General features: G+C 30.9%; 1 protein-coding gene across 1 annotated transcript; it reads right to left on the bottom strand.

Annotated features, from left to right (window-relative positions):
* Window positions 1–727: 727 nt before the first annotated feature.
* On the bottom strand, window positions 728–23,665 carry LOC111618568. Its single transcript, XM_023360125.1, is given in 21 exon segments — window positions 728–1,050; window positions 1,053–1,214; window positions 5,636–5,853; window positions 7,394–7,532; window positions 7,592–7,885; window positions 8,007–8,133; window positions 8,223–8,345; window positions 10,737–10,885; window positions 11,458–11,465; window positions 11,867–12,089; window positions 12,211–12,337; window positions 12,666–12,788; window positions 14,964–15,098; window positions 16,334–16,446; window positions 16,570–16,729; window positions 16,884–17,080; window positions 17,910–17,985; window positions 18,380–18,492; window positions 18,616–18,775; window positions 18,924–19,120; window positions 23,544–23,665. Coding segments are annotated over 20 exon segments (3,075 nt in total). The 5' UTR covers window positions 19,029–19,120; window positions 23,544–23,665.

Below are 23,665 nucleotides of genomic sequence, written 5' to 3' on the forward strand. Positions count from 1 at the left end.
ATTATATTCTAGCTGGAAAACAGAATTAAAATATCATATCGTCTTGTGATGAATGTCTCAAAGGTTTTGTGAAATTCTTTTCTAACCTCCCCGAATATCTCGAGGTTTTCGTTTAATAACTTTTGGTTTTTATCGTGTCTTTTAGTCACTCCATTCACTATTATTAATTAAAATGTTTATAGGTACAGTTGATTTCAAATCGATAATTTTGTTTAAACCGTCGCGACGGTTNGTCGAAAATGGCGTTTACCGGGATTGATTTGTTATATCGATTAAACTTTTAAAGTTTGCCTTCAATCTTATCGCAAATAAAAAAAACCTCAAAAACGAATAATTTGGATAGGAAAAATGTTCTAAACCGTCGAAAGTTAGGAATATCGAATACTTTCGACCGCAATAGTTCGAATGCTATCGTCCCACGTCATCTTTATGAAGACATTGCTAAACGGTCTTCCTATTGGTCTAATTTTTACCGTGCCGCTTTCCGTCGCGGCAAAAGTTGAAAATTTTCAACTTCGTATTCCGTCGACGACGGAGGCAAAAGTGACGTTATTTTGCCGTTCCGTCGACCGTTTCCGTCGTCAGTTGCCGCATGTGGGTACCAGGCTTGAGTTTTTTAACTTATCCGGAATGATTCCTTGGTCCCCAGGACAGTAAGTGGCACTTTAACCGTTCGACCATCCGATTAATGCACAGGAGGTGGAAATGTTTTTAAGAGTCAGTTACTTCAATCAATTAATTTTATGATATATAAAATAATTTTTCTTACCTTTGGTTGTTCGTTCGCAATATTTTCCAGTTCGCAAGGATCTTTTAATATATCAAATAAGCATGGGGCTGAATTAGGATCACAATTACTATTATTCCTTTTCGAGTCAGAATAACAGTTATCTGGCAATCTGGTGAAAAACTTGTCAGTATTGTAGAGTAAGCCTTCCTCTTTAAGAACTTTCCAAGAATATGAGGAGCGAAGTAACTTTTTGTAGCAGGAAGAGAAATAATCATCGTCTCTACCGGAAGGTCCGTACCACGCATTGTATTCTCCATTAAATTCGATCCATTTACCAGTTTGTAATTTCGGAATCGAAGAGCTGAAGCACCGTCGATTGGATCTATATTATGAAGAATTTCTTCTCGAGATGTAGGTTTGCCGTGAGCTAAAACCTCCCATTGATTTATTCCATAAATATCCGTCAAATGTCTAACATCACCACCTAATAAAAAGTAAAGCTTAATAAAGTGTATAATCAAATATAAAGGGGAACCGCGAGTAGTAGCGTGAAGACTTGTGACGTCACGAATCAGTCTTGGTGACGCAATAAGCTATGTTTTCATCTCAAGAAATTATAATATTCAATGTTTATTTTCTAAAAAAACATTTATTAAAGTTGTTTAAATGACATTTACAACTCTAAATAAGTAAAGGAAGAAAAAGATTTACTCTTATAAAGTTAAATTCTGATTATATTCTAGCTGGAAAACAGAATCAAAATATCATATCGTCTCGTGATGAATGTCTCAAAGGTTTTGTGAAATTTTTTTCTAACCTCCCCGAATATCTCGAGGTTTTCGTTTAATAACTTTTCTTTTTTATCGTGTCTTTTAGTCACTCCATTCACTATTATTAATTAAAATGTTTATAGGTACAGTTGATTTCATATCGATAATTTGGTTTAAACCGTCGCGACGGTTTAAACAAAATTATCGATTTGAAATCATCTGTACTGTACCTATCCAAACGAAAATACGGTGAAGATAGGACAATACAAATCTCCAAGACACTGTAACACATTACAAAATAAGAATCCGGTAAAAAGTAATTGCTCATTATTACAAAATGACCAGCAGTTTAAATTTTTATATTTACGTTAACAATTATAATCTAAGTACAAGTAAGTTTCCAAAAAATCTGTTAATGTTAAATTGTAAAAAAAGGTTTTGTGAAACTGATTCCATATATGTTTGATAATTACAATTTAAACTATCTTCTGTTGTCAAAGTTTCAGAATGATAACGTAGAGGAATTACAGTATTTGGATGTTAGGCCAAGACTCCACTAGCGTAAAAATGAACGTAAAAACTTTTAATCACGAGACCTATTTGCGTTTGCGTCTGGATTGCGGTGGAGGTCCGGCTAGGCTAGCGAAGGTTTTAGGGCGACGATACTATCGAAGTTATAAAGACAATGATTATATTCTACGAGTTTTTTCTGTACTATAATTACAAATGTAGTAAAAATAATATCTTTACTTTCATATATTGACTTTTATTATCATATTATTAATTAAGATAATATACAGTGAAATAAGTGTGCTAGATTTCACTGACTTCTGATTGGTGGATGGTACCGTTTTACGGCCGTATTGGCATCGAAAGTTGAACACTGCTCAACTCGCTTTTACTCTGGTTTTACGATCTTTTACGGCGTGACGTTTTACGCCAGTTTTAACAATAGTAGAGTCTTGGCCTTACAGGCAGTTAAGTTGGTCTAATTATTATATAAGTTACACGAGGTTATTAGAAAGTGAAAAAAAATTAATATTTTAAAGCTTTGTAATTTTATCAAATAAAGGTCATGATATTTAATTAAAAACAGTATTGCCTTGCAAAAAAAACTTTTAAAATTCTGTTTATATTAGACCCATTTTATACAATATTTCAGAATGAATTTTCCTTCCAAAATTTACCTGAATCTATGTTACCAATTTTCATTTACGAGTGTATATTTCAGGCTATACAGCGAAAAAAGAAATGTATAATTTTTCAGAATTGGCTTGAATCAAATAAAGAAGTAGAAGTTCAATTTCCTAATGAATTAATTTTTTGATAGACGAAAATTAACTTTACTTACTGAATGTGCAATTGCTGCTCATGGTTCACATTGCAAACAATAATGTAATAATTATCAGAACACATTTTTAAGTACAAAACATCAGTTATAAATTGCGCGTAAGATTAGTAATATTCAACTTAATCAATTATTTATCTTGTCATATAATCTTTGTGATGAATGTCTTTACAAAGTTACTTTGCAAATTCGACTAAAAACATAAACTTTATAGGCTGTAAAATAATGTGAATAATCTTGTTAAATTGATAAGTGATTTCCAAGCTGTAAAATTAAGAAACTACAATCAAATTAACAGAATTTATATTTTAATTATTAAGGTTAACATTAATTTTATCTTAAAAGCACAGTGCATTAAATGTTTTGTTTAATGTACAATGTAATTANATATAAGTTACACGAGGTTATTAGAAAGTGAAAAAAAATTAATATTTTAAAGCTTTGTAATTTTATCAGATAAAGGTCATGATATTTAATTAAAAACAGTATTGCCTTACAAAAAAAAACTTTTAAAATTCTGTTTATATTAGACCAATTTTATACAATATTTCAGAATGAATTTTTCTTCCAAAATTTACCTGAATCTATGTTACCAATTTTCATTTACGAGTATATTTCAGGCTATACAGCGAAAAAAGAAATGTATAATTTCTCAAAATTGGCTTGAATCAAATAAAGAAGTAGAAGTTCATTTTCCTAATGAATTAGTTTTTTGATAGACAAAAATTAACTTTGCTTACCAAATGTGCAATTGCTGCTTCATGGTTCACATTGCAAACAATAATTTAATACATTTCAGGACACATTTTTAAGTACAAAACACCAGTTATAAATTGCGTGTAAGATTAGTAATATTCAACTTAATCAATTATTTATCTTTATCGTCATATAATCTTTTCGATGAATATCTTTACAAAGTTACTTTGCAAATTCGACTAAAAACAAACTTTATAGGCTGTAAAATAATGTGAATAATCTTGTTAAATTGATAAGTGATTTCCAACCTGTAAAATTAAGAAACTACAATCAAATTAACAGAATTTATATTTTAATTATTAAGGTTAACATTAATTTTATCTTAAAAGCATAGTGCATTAAATGTTTTGTTTAATATACAATGTAATTAAATGTAGTTATTTTATGTAATGTATATAATTTTATATACGCTGAAATAAGTCGGCCTGAATAGTTTATATCCTCAATCTGGTGATTTTAATATTGCCATATATAATTACCCCACTTATTACTGTTAAAAAGTTACTTTCAGCAGAATTTAAAATTGAATTTTTTAGGCATAGCAATCAGCAAGGCATTGTTTAACATTTAAGTGATAGTTTCCTCAAAAACAATTCACTTTACATAAATTCAGAATACAACACACGCAACTAAACATTAATTGTAAAACACGTACAAAAATCTCTTGATTAATGCAGTTAATTAATCCCTCGATCCTATCGCCTATATAAAAATCGCGTTAAACAAAATACGTATCTATGTTTAGTAAAGACAGCTAGTAAAGCCGCGTAAATAAAGAGATTGTCGCAATTGATTTCGCGCGTTAATCATATCCCGCGTTAAGCAAAGGATATCTGTACTGCATGCGTTCATCCACAGAAAACTTTTTAACAACTAGATAAGTCACATCTAGTTGTTTAGAAGTCTGTGGATGAGACTGAGGAAACTGTGTCTTAAACATAACGTCGGCGAGTCGCTTGACACGAATAAAAACATATGTTTTAAATAGTTACATAAAGGTTTAAAATTTCTGATAAAATGATAGAAAGGAGTTGAGAGTAATTGCTGACATGTTGACGAAAGGAAATGACAATTCGTTTAAATCGTTACTAGTCCGGGCATAGGGCCGCAGAGGCAATAGAAGAGCAAAGTAACGTGGTGCCATCTAGTGGAAATGAGGGACGTAAAATTCATTCCTGTTTCTTAGAACTTAGATAACATTCCCGTAGTTCAGCCGAAATTCTGGACAAATATGAAGAAACTGTCTGGCTTTATATTCCAGCATCCAAAAATGTCAAAATACTTTTTTGCTATTAAACGTCAAAGAGGCGAAAGACAACACTCGTTTTTTGGATAAATTTTTTTTTCTGAGTCTCATTATATCTTCCAAAATGTAATTTATGCACATGCTAGGGTTATACCGAGAATTTTGAAACCAAAATCATCAAAATTTAACGTGGAAATTTAAAAAAAATTAGACACAAAAGTGCAAAAGTTAATACAAAAGTCTGGGCTTCGCCCAGGCCATTATTGTGAACCTAAAAAATAATAGTTCTATTGCTAAGAAAATCAAAAAGAAGTGTAAGCTTCAGACACTTAAAAAATAGTTATTCAATTTATGTATTTTATATTGTAATATTATTTAAACTTTATAATTTGCAATAATCTTAAACTGTATCATTGATTTAAAATTTGATTTATTCAAACATTGCATATAATTTGTATGAAGTTTATTGTAACCATTTGGATTAAATATTAAAATTTAAAAAAGCGTTTGAAATATTAGCCTAAATAATAATCTTTAGTGACACGATTTTTGAAAAATAAGGAAATTTCTTTAAAAATTAATCACTTGGGACAGCAAGTTGTTACAACACATTTTAGTGCTTCAGCTTTCTCTGTAGGAGACGTTAGGAATCTGTTACTAATTCGTGCGTCGTAAAACGCTTTGCGCTGCTTTTCGTCACTCCCGAATCGTTTGATATAACTAATGCAGGATAAATTATTAGGCGTACTTATAACAGATGAAAAATAATAAGTAACTCAGAATACCTGCAGCATGATAAAATGTCGGTAACCAATCAGTGATGTGAATTAAGTTCCTTTCGATCTTCGGTTGTTGCTTAAACAGTTTACTCCATACAAGTCCAACGCCTCTCACTCCTCCTTCCCATAAAGTTATTTTATTTCCTCTTAAAGGATAATTCGAACCAACTCCACCTCTTAAACCAGCAGCTTCTCCACCATTATCCGTAGAAATCACAAANTATCTATGTTTAGTAAAGACAGTTAGTAAAGCCGCGTAAATAAAGAGATTGTCGCAATTAATTTCGCGCGTTAATCAAATCTCGCGTTAAGCAAAAGATATCTGTACTGCATGCGTTCATCCACAGACAACTTTTTAACAACTAGTTAAGTCACATCTAGTTGTTTAAAAGTCTGTGGATGAGACTGGGGGAACTGTGTCTTAAACGTAACGTCGGTGAGTCGCTTGACACGAATAAAAAACATGTTTTAAATAGTTACATAAAGGTTTAAAATTTCTGATAAAATGATAGAAAGGAGTTGAGAGTAATTGCTGACATGTTGACGAAAAGAAATGACAATTCGTTTAAATCTGTACTAGTCCGGGCATAGGGCCTACGTTTACAGCAGAGGCAATAGAATAGCAAAGTAATGTGGTGCCATCTAGTGGGAATGAGGGACGTAAAATTCATTCCTGTTTCTTAGAACTTGGATAACATTCCCGTAGTTCAACCGAAATTCTGGACAAATATCAAGAAACTGTCTGGCTGTATATTCCAGCATCCAAAAATGTCAAAATACTTTTTTGCTATTAAACGTCAAAGAGGCGAAAGGCAACACTTTCGTTTCTTGAATAAATTTTTTTTCTGAGTCTCATTATATTTTCCAAAATGTAATTTATGCACATGCCAGGGTTCTACCGGAAATTTTGAAACCAAAATCATCAAAATTTAACGTGGAAATTTTAAAAAAATAGACACAAAGGTAAAAAAGTTAATACAGAAGTCTGGTCTTCGCCCAGGCCATTATTGTGAACTTAAAAAATAATACAGTAGAGCGTCGATTTTCCGAATAAATTAAGGACTGGGGTTGTCCGGATAACTGATATTTCGAATAATTGATTTACGTACGAAAAAATAGTTTAACGTATCCGATGTCGAAATTTTTATCCGTTACGTGTCGCTTCGCGTTGAATTTTCGTCGATGTTAAGCATAACAAAGACTATTGTATCGTTAAAAATTATTTTTTTATTTTGTACAAACAAAATAAATATATTGAAAAATATAAAAATAATAAAAAAATTATACTTCATATGTTAATTTAGTATCAAAAACGTAAAATATTTGAGTAGCCCAAGACATAGCCAAAGATTGAAGCGCCACAGTACTGGCGAAAATTTAAATTTGCCGACTGGAATTCATTCGGATGATTGACGTTTCGGATAATTGACTTTCGGAAAATCGACGCTCTACTGTAGTACTGTTGCTAAGAAAATCAAAAAGAAGTGTAAGCTTCAAACACTTAAAAAATACTTATTCAATTTAGGTATTTTATATTATAATATTATTTAAACTTTATAATTTGCAATAATCTTAAACTGTATCATTGATTTAGAATTTGATTTATTCAGACATTGCATATAATTTGTATGAAGTTTATTGAAACCATTTGGATTAAATATTAAAATTTAAAAAAGCGTTTGAAATACTAGCCTAAATAATAATCTTTAGTCACACGATTTTTGAAAAATAAGGAAATTTCTTTAAAAATTAAAAACTGATCACTTGGGATGGAAAGTTGTGACGACACATTTTAGTGCTTCAGCTTTCTCTGTAGGAGACGTTAGGAGTCTGCTACTAATTCGTGCGTCGTAAAACGTTTCGCGCTGCTTTTCTTCACTCCCCGCCCGATCGTTTGATATAACTAATGCAGGATAAATTATTACTTACATCAGATGAAAAAGATTAAGTAACTCAGAATACCTGCAGCATGATAAAATGTCGGTAACCAATCAGTGATGTGAATTAAGTTCCTTTCGATCCTCGGTTGTTGCTTGAACAGTTTACTCCATACAAGTCCAACTCCTCTCACTCCTCCTTCCCATAAAGTTATTTTATTTCCTCTTAAAGGAAAATTCGAACCAACTCCACCTCTTAAACCAGCAGCTTCTCCACCATTATCCGTAGAAATCACAAAAATTGTATTATCTAACATAGAATTATGTTGCAAGGCCTTAAAAACTCGTCCAACTGACTTATCTAATTCTGAAACCATTGCTAAAATAATAAAAGATAACGGATTTTAAAAAATTGTATTACTGTGTGCAAACAGTTTAGTTAGTTTGATTAAATCTCCATATTCAATTTAATATTTTATGCATATTTAAAACGTATTTACCTGCAAAAGTTCTTCTTTTTGGGTTCTCTATACATTGAAATTTGAAGACTTCACTTTGAGGTGCTTGAAATAGATTGTATGAGTTTCCACTATGCACAGCATTCGGTGCTAGATATAGAAATAATGGCTAAAACAATAACAAGCGTATGTGTTTATATTAATTTTATATTTTACAAAATATAAAAATTAATAACTTAAAATACACAAATTAACAACCTTTTGTTTTTCGTGATTTTTAATAATATCGATTGCTCGTTCTGTGAATAAATGAGTGGCATAAATTTCTTTATATTCTCTGGCTACTCTTTCGTTATGTCTTAAGGAATATCCCCAGGCAGACTAAAATACAGAAAAACAAAATACAGTTAAGTTGACAATAATCTCTTATATTTACACAACACTATACATTGGTGCCTCATACTTCAAACAACTCTAACTTCGAAAGCTTCAGAGTTCGAACGCTAAATTTAACAAAAATTTGCTTCGGAGTTTGAACGATGCTTCGAAGTTCAAACTGTGACAGAGTGAAAAAATGCACTCGAAGGGTAAATGCAATTTGTTGTGCGTCCAATTCGTTTCTTGTATCGCTTGTTAGACTCGTATGTTTTCACTGATATTTCCGCTTTATTTTTAGTATGTTGGATTATATAGCCTATGTACAGGTTACTTTTTGGCTTTTATATATAATAGAGGAAAAGTATAGAGATCGGTCTAAAAATGACTTTCCCAACATTTATACATTTTTGGACTTAAGGAACTTGAAGCGTAGAATAATGAAAAAATTCAGGTTTTTTTCTGTATGTATTAGTGATGTGTCGGATATCTGTATCCGTATCAGTATCCGTATCCGCGGATATCCGAGGGGAAAAAAATCCGTATCCTTATCCGTATCCGTTACTTTTTAGCGGATCTTTAACGAATCTTTTATCTTAATGAATTTCATTACTTATATGAAATTTTAAAGATAGATAGCAATAGCACATTCGTCATTCACTATCGCAACATATTTCCATATTACTACTTTTTTGTCGACATTGTTTTATTTTAATTTAACTCAACACTTTCCAAAAACACAAACGTAATCTATACTATCCATTAGCCACAAACCAGTGTTTCCCAACGCTCCACAGGGGGCAATTCGAAAATCTACTTGTCCAGAGTTTAAGTTAACCATATAGCCGCTGTATATGTTAGGGAGACATAAGAATTTTAAAAAGGTTTAGGTGGGGCATAGCACAAAAAAAGTTGGGAAGCACTGCACTAAACTATTGTGGCGATACACTATATTTTTGTAAATATTAATTTTAGTTTAGTTTCATTTCTTCTTTCTACCCTTTGTTCTATTGTTCTATTTTCTTCTAGAACTTTCTTATCTATTCCCTGTCCCTTAGGTGGGATGAGCAATTCCTAGAAATTTGAGGAGCAAAGGTGTAAGCAGGAGCCGGAGAAAAAAGAGAAGTTACGTAGCAGGTCATTCGTAAACCGAACGGCAGAGTGTACGGACGAGATGAGAATACTGGGAGTCGTACTTTCATTGACCGAATAGTTCAGAAATAAGTTCAGAAAAAAATCCTGTTTTAAGGTCGTATTGAGGACTGTGGAAAGAAAAACCCTAATTATTGTAGAAGAGAACTGGCCAGTTATAGGAGAAGGACGTGTGTTATTCCATCCAATAGTACGCATAAAGAAACAAGCCAAAAAAAGGGATAAAACCCCAGATATCCTTATTTCTATCTTATCTAGCATTATTCTGTCTTCTTAATTATATTAATATGCCTTACCAAAAAACTCGATTTGAAATGCGAATTAAAAAATATAAATAAGCTTCAATACAAAAATTATAATTTCATATCAGCAATGAAATGTTAAATTTCACAACTGTTATAATTAAATCACATATGCACGTTAAGTAAACTTTTAAAATTACGTAAAAACTTCAATTTCTTTGATAAAGTACCCATGTAAAGATTTCGCTTTTCCTATAAGAATAATAATCAATTTTATGAATAAAAATTATAATCTCATATTAGCAATGAACTGTTAAATTTCACAACTGTTACAATTAAATCACATATGCACATTAAGTAAACTTTTAAAATTACGTAAAAACTTCAATTTCTTTGATATATTACCCATGTAAGGATTTCGCTTTTCCTATAAGAATAATAATCAATTTTATGAATATAATATGTATTTATAATAAATACAAAAAATAATTTTTTCTTTGTAAAAAATTTTTAAAAAATACAACCAAATATAACCTTTACTTATTAACTATGGCATCGGAAAAGTGTGTGGAAGCAACAAAGTCTAAGAGGAAAGTTGTAATATCGACGATTGAGATGAAAAAAAGGAACTTATACAGAACATGGGGAATCTGGAGGCCATGTTTAAGATAACAAAGTTTTGTGACCAGTAAATGCAATTTTCCTTTTACTGGTATTATACAGTATTTATTTATTGTTTTCGTGTTTTAATTTATTATTAGGGCATTTAGTTGTGTTATTTTTACTTTATATTGTGTGTATTTGTTGTTTTAAGTTTATGGAAATGAGTTAAGGTTTGTGTCTCGGAATGAATTAATTCTTTTATTATTTCTAATGGAACAAATTGTTTCGGACTTCGAACGTTTTGAAGCTTGAACTTCCTCCTGGAATGAATTAAATTCAGAGTACGAGGCACCGTTGTATTTAGATTTGAAACTATGGAATTATATAAAATAATAATTGCCTTTAAAGTAGAATTTTCGTAAGTTTCAAATGTAGTATATTCGTAATAATCCATTCCGTCCGGCCAAAACCCAAAAAACGAATCGAATCCTCTTCTTGTTGGAAAATATTCTTTTTTGTAAAACCCTAAATGCCACTGAAACGCATTTACTTTTTATCAGAAAAAAATATAACAATCAATTTTACGAAAATATATGAATGACAATAAATCCTAAAAATAACTATTTTCTATATAAAATATTTATAAAATAAATATTTCGGTATATACTACGTATTTGCATAAAACGACATCCAAGTTGTGAGGTTAACATATTCACTTGATATTATATTTGAGTCAAGCAACCAATGACAGTATTAAATAAAAATATAATGGATGTCTGTATTATTATTTTTATCGTGTAAGGCAGTTTCAATTCTTTTACTCGCTATAAGTTTGTAATGAGGAGAAACACGTCGATTTGAAAAATATGCGCTATGTTATTTTGGAGCAATAGGCTAGCCATATACACGTAATGAAAATAGCAAGAGCATGGCCTGTGGAAATGAAAATTGCACTTGACTCAGTAAAGATTTTATATGAGCTTGCAGATGGAAATTTAATTTTTCTCCTGTCAAATATGAAAAATATGCAAAATTTGTTTTTTATCTGATGTTTTTCATGTATAATGAACGTGAATTAGTGCAATATCATAAAAATATTTGAGAAACAATTTTTGACAAACAATTGTATCTAAAATTGTTTCTCAAGTAACATAACACAAAACAAATATTTGAGAAACAATATTTTCTGTTAGTGAACAAAAATAGTAACTGTATTATTTTAGTGATTATTCTATGTTTCTTAGATGTGTATTAGTCCATTTATGCAATCATGAATTTATTCGTTTATGCAGTAGAAGTTTTGTTGTAATTAGAACCCGATAGGCATAAAAAACGACATAATATGATCAGAAAAAGAACATTCGGGCCACGTGTTGTAATTCTGCAACACGGCTAAAAATCGAGGGTAAAACTGTTTTTCAATAATAAAGACAAAAGTATATCAAATGATCATAATTTTTGTGCTATTTTGTCCATAAAAAATAAAATTATGGCCAGGTGTGATATTTTATGCCTCTCTANGGTTGTTGCTTGAACAGTTTACTCCATACAAGTCCAACTCCTCTCACTCCTCCTTCCCATAAAGTTATTTTATTTCCTCTTAAAGGAAAATTCGAACCAACTCCACCTCTTAAACCAGCAGCTTCTCCACCATTATCCGTAGAAATCACAAAAATTGTATTATCTAACATAGAATTATCTTGCAAGGCCTTAAAAACTCGTCCAACTGACTTATCTAATTCTGAAACCATTGCTAAAATAATAAAAGATAACGGATTTTAAAAAATTGTATTACTATGTGCAAACAGTTTAGTTAGTTTGATTAAATCTCCATATTCAATTTAATATTTTATGCATATTTAAAACGTATTTACCTGCAAAAGTTCTTCTATCTGGGTTTTCTATACATTCAAATTTGAAGACTTCACTTTGAGGTGCTTGAAATAGATCATATGAGTTTCCACTGTGCACAGCATTCGGTGATAGATACAGAAATAATGGCTAAGACAATAACAAGCGTATGTATTTATATTAATTTTATATTTTACAAAATATAAAAATTAATAACTTATTATACACAAATTAACAACCTTTTGTTTTTCGTGATTTTTAATAATATCGATTGCTCGTTCTGTGAATAAATGAGTAGCATAAATTCCCTTATATTCTCTGGCTACTCTTTCGTTATCTCTTAAGGAATATCCCCAGGCATACTGAAACACAATAAAAACAAAATACAATTATTTGATAATAATTTATTATGAAATATATTTAGATTTCTAACTTTGAAATTCTACTTAAATTACCTTAAAATACACAAATTAACAACCTTTTGTTTTTCGTGATTTTTAATAATATCGATTGCTCGATTTGTGAATAAACGAGTAGCATAAATTCCCTTATATTCTCTGGCGACTCTTTCGTTTTCTCTTAAGGAATATCCCCAGGCATACTGAAACACAGAAAAAAACAAAATACAGTTAAGTTGACAATAATCTCTTATATTTACACAACACTATACATTGGTGCCTCATACTTCAAACAACTCTAACTTCGAAAGCTTCAGAGTTCGAACGCTAAATTTAACAAAAATTTGCTTCGGAATTAGAATGATGCTTCAAAGTNAAAAATTAATAACTTAAAATACACAAATTGAAAACCTTTTGTTTTTCGTGATTTTTAATAATATCGATTGCTCGATCTGTGAATTTATGAGTGGCATAAATTCCTTTACTTTCTCTGGCGACTCTTTCGTTATCTCTTAAGGAATATCCCCAGGTATACTAAAATACAGAAAAAACAAAATACAGTTAAGTTGACAATAATCTCTTATATTTACACAACACTATACATTGGTGCCTCATACTTCAAACAACTCTAACTTCGAAAGCTTCAGAGTTCGAACGCTAAATTTAACAAAAATTTGCTTCGGAATTAGAATGATGCTTCAAAGTTTAAACTGTGACAGAGTGAAAAAATGCACTCGAAGGGTAAATGCAATTTGTTGTGCGCCCAATTCGTTTCTTGTATCGCTTGTTAGCTCGTATGTTTTCAGTGATATTTTCGCTTTATTTTTTGTATGTTGGGTTATATATATGCAGGTTACTTTTTGACTTTTATATATAATAGAGAAAAAGTATAGAGATCGGTCTAAAAATGACTCCCGCAAGATTTTTACATTTTTGGACTTAGGGAACCTTGAAGCGTCGAAGAATGCAAAAATTCGGGTTTTTTTTTTTTTTGTAAGTATAAATGTTCGGGGACCACGATTTTGCTCACCTTCTTTGAAGCTTAACTCTTCTGCTTTTTGTCGAAACTTTCAAAAATTTTGCAGCGAGGTTTGTTTATTAGGTCAAGGGAGTGGGGAGATAAAGGGAGTTTTGCGTATCTCCAGCCTGTCCAAATCTCCCTAAATCCAATTAATGATGTTAACCGTGTATCAAATTACAGGAACTGTCCAGATGTTAATGGCTTTGATTGTGTTCCTTGCATTTAGCTTTGATCTTAAAATTTTACGGGCCACATGCTAGGTATTCTGAGCTTATTTTAATTTTTATTTCAGCAAGTAAAATGTCTGAAGCTTCTAATATTCCAATGTACTATATATATATTCGATATATTGGTTATACGTTATTTGTCAATTTTTGGCAATTTCTTCCTGCAATTTTTTATTGTCGAATGCTTTAGAGCGCTCCGTACGTTTTATATCCTTTGGTTCTAAATTTCCTGAATGGAACTTTATATAAAACACATTTGACATGTTTGAATTTAAGAAGCATCTTTTCCGTGTACAATACGATTTTGTTTTTTTTTTACTGTTTGTACGACGTTATTGCCTTTCTGAAACTTATAAATCATAACATGCCTTATTGAAGAACTCGATTTCATTCAAAACAAAATGTGAATTAAAAAATATAAAATAAGCTTCTAAACAAAAATTACAATCTCATATTATCAACGAAATGTTAAATTTCACAACTGTTATAATTAAATCTCATATGCACGTTAAGTAAACTGTTAAAATTACGTAAAAACTTCAATTTCTTTGATATAGTACCCATGTAAAGATTTCGCTTTTCCTATAAGAATAATAATCAATTTTATGAATAATAATTTTTTTCTTGTAAAAAATTTTTAAAAAATACAACCAAATATAACCTTTACTTATTAACTATGGCATCGGAAAAGTGTGTGGAAGCAACAAAGTCTAAGAGGAAAGTTGTAATATCGACGATTGAGATGAAAAAAAGGAACTTATACAGAACATGGGGAATCTGGAGGCCATGTTTAAGATAACAAAGTTTTGTGACCAGTAAATGCAATTTTCCTTTTACTGGTATTATACAGTATTTATTTATTGTTTTCGTGTTTTAATTTATTATTAGGGCATTTAGTTGTGTTATTTTTACTTTATATTGTGTGTATTTGTTGTTTTAAGTTTATGGAAATGAGTTAAGGTTTGTGTCTCGGAATGAATTAATTCTTTTATTATTTCTAATGGAACAAATTGTTTCGGACTTCGAACGTTTTGAAGCTTGAACTTCCTCCTGGAATGAATTAAATTCAGAGTACGAGGCACCGTTGTATTTAGATTTGAAACTATGGAATTATATAAAATAATAATTGCCTTTAAAGTAGAATTTTCGTAAGTTTCAAATGTAGTATATTCGTAATAATCCATTCCGTCCGGCCAAAACCCAAAAAACGAATCGAATCCTCTTCTTGTTGGAAAATATTCTTTTTTGTAAAACCCTAAATGCCACTGAAACGCATTTACTTTTTATCAGAAAAAAATATAACAATCAATTTTACGAAAATATATGAATGACAATAAATCCTAAAAATAACTATTTTCTATATAAAATATTTATAAAATAAATATTTCGGTATATACTACGTATTTGCATAAAACGACATCCAAGTTGTGAGGTTAACATATTCACTTGATATTATATTTGAGTCAAGCAACCAATGACAGTATTAAATAAAAATATAATGGATGTCTGTATTATTATTTTTATCGTGTAAGGCAGTTTCAATTCTTTTACTCGCTATAAGTTTGTAATGAGGAGAAACACGTCGATTTGAAAAATATGCGCTATGTTATTTTGGAGCAATAGGCTAGCCATATACACGTAATGAAAATAGCAAGAGCATGGCCTGTGGAAATGAAAATTGCACTTGACTCAGTAAAGATTTTATATGAGCTTGCAGATGGAAATTTAATTTTTCTCCTGTCAAATATGAAAAATATGCAAAATTTGTTTTTTATCTGATGTTTTTCATGTATAATGAACGTGAATTAGTGCAATATCATAAAAATATTTGAGAAACAATTTTTGACAAACAATTGTATCTAAAATTGTTTCTCAAGTAACATAACACAAAACAAATATTTGAGAAACAATATTTTCTGTTAGTGAACAAAAATAGTAACTGTATTATTTTAGTGATTATTCTATGTTTCTTAGATGTGTATTAGTCCATTTATGCAATCATGAATTTATTCGTTTATGCAGTAGAAGTTTTGTTGTAATTAGAACCCGATAGGCATAAAAAACGACATAATATGATCAGAAAAAGAACATTCGGGCCACGTGTTGTAATTCTGCAACACGGCTAAAAATCGAGGGTAAAACTGTTTTTCAATAATAAAGACAAAAGTATATCAAATGATCATAATTTTTGTGCTATTTTGTCCATAAAAAATAAAATTATGGCCAGGTGTGATATTTTATGCCTCTCTATTCTGGCGCTTAATGTGTTAATTACGTCAGAAATTGATTGTGATATCGAAATGTAAATCTCATGGAATTTGATTTGATATTTACAAATTTAATGAAACGTAAATTTATTTTTGAAAGAGTAAATTTCACTTATAATTCAAATCGAACAAAAATGAATATTCCTGCAATTTTTACGAAACATCCTGTATGCATTTCAAGTTATATAAAATGGCAGTTAATATTTTCATGCACATTACTCATTAAAACAAACCTTTCCAACGCCGTGACTTCGATAACCAAATTTTTTCAAATATTGAGGTAAAGTTTTCACATTCAATGGTAATCCACTTGGCTCAGCAGTGAGAATAACAAGATGCTGAAGACCTGAATTTATATCGACAAGTTCATTAATTCTGTTTGTGAAAATTCTAAAACATTTATTTTAACAATAAAAACTTTTTGATATGTTTAAATATTGATGATTGAAACATATTTTTATAAACTTACCTAAATGTATTGGATGTTTTCCAGTAAGTAACGCAGCTCTTGATGGGGTGCATATGGGTTGAACGTAATAATTATCTAAGAGTATTGAATTAGCAGCCAAAACGTCAATATTCGGAGTCGGTATTTGTAAAGATCCGTGATAACTTACGTCGTTCCATCCCTATTCATAATATTATCGTTATATGATACTATATATATATATATAGGTACAGTACACATATAAAATATAATAATAATAAAATAATTCAAATTTCTTTTCGTCGACAAAACTAATTCTTAATTAAAGCCTCATAATAATTGATGGAATTACTTACAAGGTCATCGACTAAATAAAAGATAATGTTAGGCGGTTTTCCTTGGATGCAGGAAAGATGAATAAATAGAATTGTGCAAACCCTCCACATCATTTCGAATACAATTGGCAGCCAAAGGTTTAATGGTTTAACTTCGAATGAATGCAAGTATAAACGTTCGATTGATAAGGTATGCAAAACTGTTTTTCGCCTTGTTCCTGTAGTTTGAACAGATAATAATTGTTTTAATGATATTTTATTAAAGATCACGTAAAATAAAAATCCTATTCATATACAGTTGTTATAATTAAACATATACATTCAATCACTTATATCTGTATTATAACTTTTTGCTACTTTATTAACAAATAAAAGAAAAAACGCGTTGTTTTCATCAAAACATGTCAGGCAAATAAGGAAATAATATTCCATCACAGTAGAACATCGATNCTATGTATTTGCATAAAACCACATCCCAGTTGTGAGGTTAATATATTCACTTGATATTATATTTGAGTCAAGCAACCAATCATAGTTTTAAATAAAAATATAATGCATGTCTGTATTTTTATCCTTTTCGTGTAATGCAATTTCAATTCTTTTATTCGCTGTAAGTTTGTAATGAGGAGAAACACTTCCATTTGAAAAATATGCGCTGTGTTATTTTGGAGCAATAGACTAGCTATAATACACGTAATGAAAATAGCAAGAGCATGGCCTGTGGAATAAAAATTGCACTTGTCTCAGTAAATATTTTATATCAGAATGCAGATGGAAATTTAATTTTTCTCCTGTCAAATATGAAAAATATGCAAAATTTGTTTTTTATCTGATGTTTTTCATGTATAATGAACGTGAATTAGTGCAATATCACGAAAATAGAAAACACAAAAACAAATATTTGAGAAAGAATATTTGCTGTTAGTGAACAAAAATAGTAACTGCATTATTTCAGTGATTATTTTTTTTTCTTAGATGTGTATTAGTCCATTTATGCAACTATGAATTTATTCGTTTATGTAGTAGAAGTTTTGTTGTATTTAGAACCCGATGGGCATAAAAGACGACATAACACGATCAGAAAAAGATCACTTGGGCCACGTGTTGTAATTCTGCAACACGCCTAAAAATCGACGGAAAAACTGTTTTTCAATAATAAAGACAAAGGTATATTACATTTAATATTACATTTAATGATCATAATTTTTGTGTTATTTTGTCCATAAAAAATAAAAGCATGGCAAGGTGTGATATTTTATGCCTCTCTATTCTGGCCCTTAATGTTTTAATTAAATCAGAAATTGATTGTGATATCGAAATGTAAATCTCATGAATTTGATTTGATATTTACAAATTTAATGAAACATAAATTTATTTTTGAAAAAGTAAATTTCACTTATAATTCAAATCGAACAAAAATGAATATGCCTGCAATTTTTACGAAACATCCTGTATGCATTTCAAGTTATATAAAATGGCAGTTAATATTTTCATGCATATTACTCATTAAAACAAACCTTTCCAACGCCGTGACTTCGATAACCGAATTTTTTCAAATATTGAGGTAAAGTTTTCACATCCAATGGTAATCCACTTGGCTCAGCAGTGCGAATAACAAGATGCTGCAGACCTGAATTTATATCGACAAGTTCATTAATTCTGTTTGTGAAAATTCTAAAGTATATATTTTAACAATAAAAACTTTTTGATATGTTTAAATATTGATGATTGAAACATATTTCTATAAACTTACCTAAATGTATCGGATGTTTTCCAGTAAGTAACGCAGCTCTTGATGGGGTGCACAGGGGTTGAACGTAATAATTATCTAAGAGTATTGAATTAGCAGCCAAAACGTCAATATTCGGAGTCGGTATTTGTAAAGATCCGTGAAAACTTACGTCGTTCCATCCCTATTCATAATATTATCGTTATATGATACTACATATACATATACAGTATACATATAAAATATAATAATCATAAAAAAATTTAAATTTCTTTTTGTCCACATAACTAATTCTTAATTAAAGCCTCATAATAATTGATGGAAATACTTACAAGGTCATCGACTAAATAAAAGATAATGTGAGGCGGTTTTCCTTGGATGCAGGAGAGAAGAATAAATAGAATTATGCAGACCCTCCACTTTATTTCAAATGCCATTGGCAGCCAAAGATTTAATGGTTTAGCTTCGAATGAATGCAAGTATAAACGTTCGATTGATAAGGTATGCAAAAATGTTTTCCGCTTTGTTCCTATAGTTTGAACAGATAATAATTGTTTTAATGATATTTTATTAAAGATGACGTAAAATAAAAATTCTAATCATATACAGTTTTTATAATTAAACATATACATTCAGTTCCTTATATCTGTATTATAACTTTTTGCTACTTTATTAAAAACTAGCAGACCTTGCCACGCGTTGTTGTGGCTCAAAATAAATTTATAACACTCCCCCCGGGGGGAATTTTTAGAAAAATATCTACTTTGTGTACATTCTCTTGACGTACCCTATTAAAACGCAACCAAAAACGCAAAAACCATCATCTAAAATAGTATAAATAGAAGCAGAGTTCTTTACCGTAAGCCTTAATCCTAACCATCTCCCTTCAGTGGGGTTGAATTTCGACATGTATATTACTGTATATTACTGTATATAAAAACATCTGCGTATTCGAATGCAGCGCTGTGTCAAAATTTCAAAGGAGGTAGGAACAAACGAACATTACATTTTTATTTATATAGATAGATAGAAGATGATCTGCTTTAGTTCATTTTCACAGAAAAGCATAATGTCTCACAGAAAAGCAAACTTAGGGCGTCATACTCGTAGCGCCATCTGTTGGACATAAAATCCTTAACCTAGATTATATCTTTTAATTTATATGAATGTTTAACGGAATAATATACAGCCTATGTCCACCCCGAAGTTCCATTCTAAATATTGGTGAAAGAATTTTTGAAATCAAATAAGTAGTTTCGGGGATTACCTGCTGCATACAAACTTACATACTTACAAACATGACCTCTTTATAATATTAGTATCAGGGCTGTGGAGTCGCGTAAAAATCTACTGACTCCAACTCCGACTCCGACTCCGACTTTTCCTTACCATCCGACTCCGACTCCGGCTAAAACACCAAAACTCCACGACTCCGACTCAACAGCCCTGCCAGGGCTGTGGAAGTCGTGTAAAAATCTACTGACTCCAACTCCGACTCCGACTCCGACTTTTCCTTACCATCCGACTCCGACTCCGGCTAAAACACCAAAACTCCACGACTCTGACTCCAACTCCACAGCCCTGATTAGTATAGATAAAAGAAAAAACGCGTTGTTTCATCAAAACATGTCAGCAAATGAGGAAATAATATTTCATTACAGTAGAGCATCGATTATCCGACTCAATTGGGGACTGGGGTTGGTTGGATAACTGAAAAAACGGATAACCGAAAAATATGAAAAAATACATTATTAGTATAGTATATTAGTATATCCCATGTAATTAGTAGGCCTATATTAGTATAACGCTATTATCCCACTTCGCGTTGAATTTTCATCGATGTTAAACCTAACAAAATTTTTTTTTAAATAATAATCGTCGCTATTGTATCGTTAAAAATTATTTTTAAATTATTTTATTGCTCACAAAACAAACAACCACTCATAATTAGAAAATTAAGCCTCGTTTAAATACTGGGCTCCCTTTCATGGCAAGCCAGTGTTGCCAGCTAAAACACGCAAAAATTTAACAAAAATAATATTAAAGTAGCCAACACTGCCAAGTATTGTACAAACATCACTAGCGGACATTTGAAATTTGCCGACTAGAATGGTCGACTAACAGATGTGACGGTTGATCGGGGTTCGGATAATCGATGCTCTACTGTATTTTTAAATTCCAGTTTGATTACGAATCATTTCTATTATTAACCGTTTCAAAAAGCAAAATATATATTTAGATGAGGATGTTTGTTTGTTCGCTATACATTCCTACATCGTTCGATCAATCTCGGCAGTTTCAGTACATTTCACCCAAAAACATTCATTAAACTTTTATATGTGAATTAATTTCTGTCTATAATCGATTCACATGAAGTTCTTTCTATTGGCAAAAACTTTTAAAAATAATAAACTAAATATAATTCATACAAAAAAAATAGGATAAGCAGCGGTATCTCGTAGTTCGGACTACTCTAAATTCGAACGCTTCAGTTTAAATGCAAAATTAGACAAAAAATTGCGCGCGCAATGAAAAATGTGCTCGAAGCGTAAACACAATCCGTTATCTGTTCAAGTCATCTGTTGCTCTACCTCTTTCGTTATGCTTATATATTTTCAGTGCTTTATTCGGTTTTTTTGCTGTTTTTGGGTATTAATAAAAGCTGTTGTCTGTCTGTGTGAATGACTTATAACTCCTGCAATTTTTGTTTAATCGAATTGAAACTTTGATTATGTTTATTATTTGTTCTGTTGGAAAGTATAGACTACTTATTTGGCGAAAATGTTAACTATATAAACATTTTATCGATTTCGGATCAGGGATCCCACTTACATTTCAGTGACATTAGTGACCACGTGACGTTCATGCTCAACGAGGGAATTTCCCTTAAGTTCCATTTTTAAATATTTTGGCAAATGGCGCATTATAAACATGCTTCATTACATTTAAAATTTAAACTTTAAAAATGTAGCCGCATCGTGTCACATCTATAACAAATTTTTTAAAAAAATATTTTCATAATGACCACGTAAGACATCACGTGGTCATTATTAAAAGATCCGATCGAAAGTAAACGAGCCCGTTATGTAGGAAGTATTATCGCTCATCTAATTAACGTACAATACATACAATTCATCTTTGTTTTATCAACATGGAATTAAAAATACTTGCTATTTTGTCGAATAAAAAATGTCTAGGGAAAAGCGAAAGAGTAAAATTGGTCAGGTAATAAAAGAATAAGAACAACTGACAACCCTGAAAGGCCTGAAGTCTGACTTGAGCAACATCAAATAAGAACGGCTTTGTCAACGGCTGCGGAAATAGCATCACAATGTCAAGCTCGACTTGACATTGTGATGCTGTTTCTGCTCGACTTGAAGCTCATCTCAATTCTTCAATCTCTACTTTCTCATAAAAATATTCAGTCATGCTTGACGGAAGAATTTCTAGTATATACTGTATTGTGTATTGTCTGTCAATTTTTCACAATTTCTTCCTGCAATCTTATTTTTCGACAGCTTCTAAACGTTTTGCATCCTTAGGTTTAAAATTTCTCGAACAGAACTTTTTAAACCATATTTGACACGTTCAAAGTTTAGTTGCATCTTTCCCATACAAATTATAATTTATTTTTTTACTGTTTGTATGGCGTTATATCATTTTCGAAACTCTTAAGGTATAATGTGCCCGATATGCTGTTATCCGAAGACATTACAATTTGATGTTAATTATTCGAATAAAATGTGAAATTTGAAACAAGCTTCTAAACGAATAAAATCTCACACTTAATATATGTTAAATTTCACAACTGTTATAATTAAGTCACACGTTTATGTTAAGATGCCAAGTATCACGATGTACTGTACCATCAATAAATGCAAATTTCTTTTTATTATACAAGATTTACGTATCTTATTTATGGTTCTTTTAGTTCATTATTCGGACAGTTAGTTATGTTATTTTTATCTTAAATTATGTGTATTTGCTGCTTTAAGTTTATCGAAATGGGTATTGTTGGGGTTTGGGAATGAATTAATTCATTTTCCATTATTGGTAATTGGAAAATTTCATCTAGACTTCGAACGCCCTCTTGAAATGAATTAAGTTCGAAGTACGAGGCACCATTGTAATAAAAAAAGAAAAAACAAATATTATGTTTACTTAATTACTGTGACAATTATATTCTCTCTCACGGCTGCCAACGCATTTTGTGGTGGCGCTAGTGAAATGTAAAAATGTGATTGTCATTCCAGGATAATGCATCTTTTTACTTTGTATTGAAACAATGGCAGTAACGTAGCGTAGGGGGCGGCAGGGGCGGCCCGCCCCGGGCGGCACATTTTAGGGGGCGGCAAAATGGTTTGTTGGTTAGTGTTTATTGGCACAAGAGCCGCATAGGCCAAGCTGCGCCATTTCAAACGATATAATTATATACACTAATACATAAATAAATNAGCCAGTGTTGCCAGCTAAAACACGCAAAAATTTAACAAAAATAATATTAAAGTAGCCAAGACAGCCAAATATTGTAGCGCCACATCACTAGCGGACATTTGAAATTTGCGGATTAGAACGGTCGATTAACCGATCGGGGGTCATATAATCGATGCTCTACTGTATTCTTAAATTCCAGTTTGATTACGAATCATTTCTATTATTAACCGTTTTAAAAAAGCAAAATCTATATATTTATATGAGGATGTTTGTTTGTTTGTTCGCTATACATTCCTAGACCGTTCGATCAATTGCTACGAACCTCGGAAGACTCGGTTAGAAACTCGGTTATCTGAGTTAGAACCCTCGGCTTCTAACTCAGATAATGTCGTACATTTCACCCAAAAACATTCATTGAACTTTTATAAGTGAATTACTTTCTGTCTATAATCGATTTACATGAAGTTCTTTCTATTGGCAAAAATTTTTAAAAATAATAAACTAAATATAATTCATACAAAAAATAGGATAAGCTGCGGTATCTCTTATTTCGAACTACTCTAAAATCGAACGCTTTAGTATAAGTGCAAAATTAGACAAAAATTCATCTCCGTGTTTGAACGATGCTTCGAAATTCGAA

Source organism: Centruroides sculpturatus, unplaced genomic scaffold (genome assembly GCF_000671375.1).
Source record: "Centruroides sculpturatus isolate CEXI.00-Female unplaced genomic scaffold, Cexi_2.0 scaffold42, whole genome shotgun sequence".
Taxonomy (NCBI): domain Eukaryota; kingdom Metazoa; phylum Arthropoda; class Arachnida; order Scorpiones; family Buthidae; genus Centruroides; species Centruroides sculpturatus.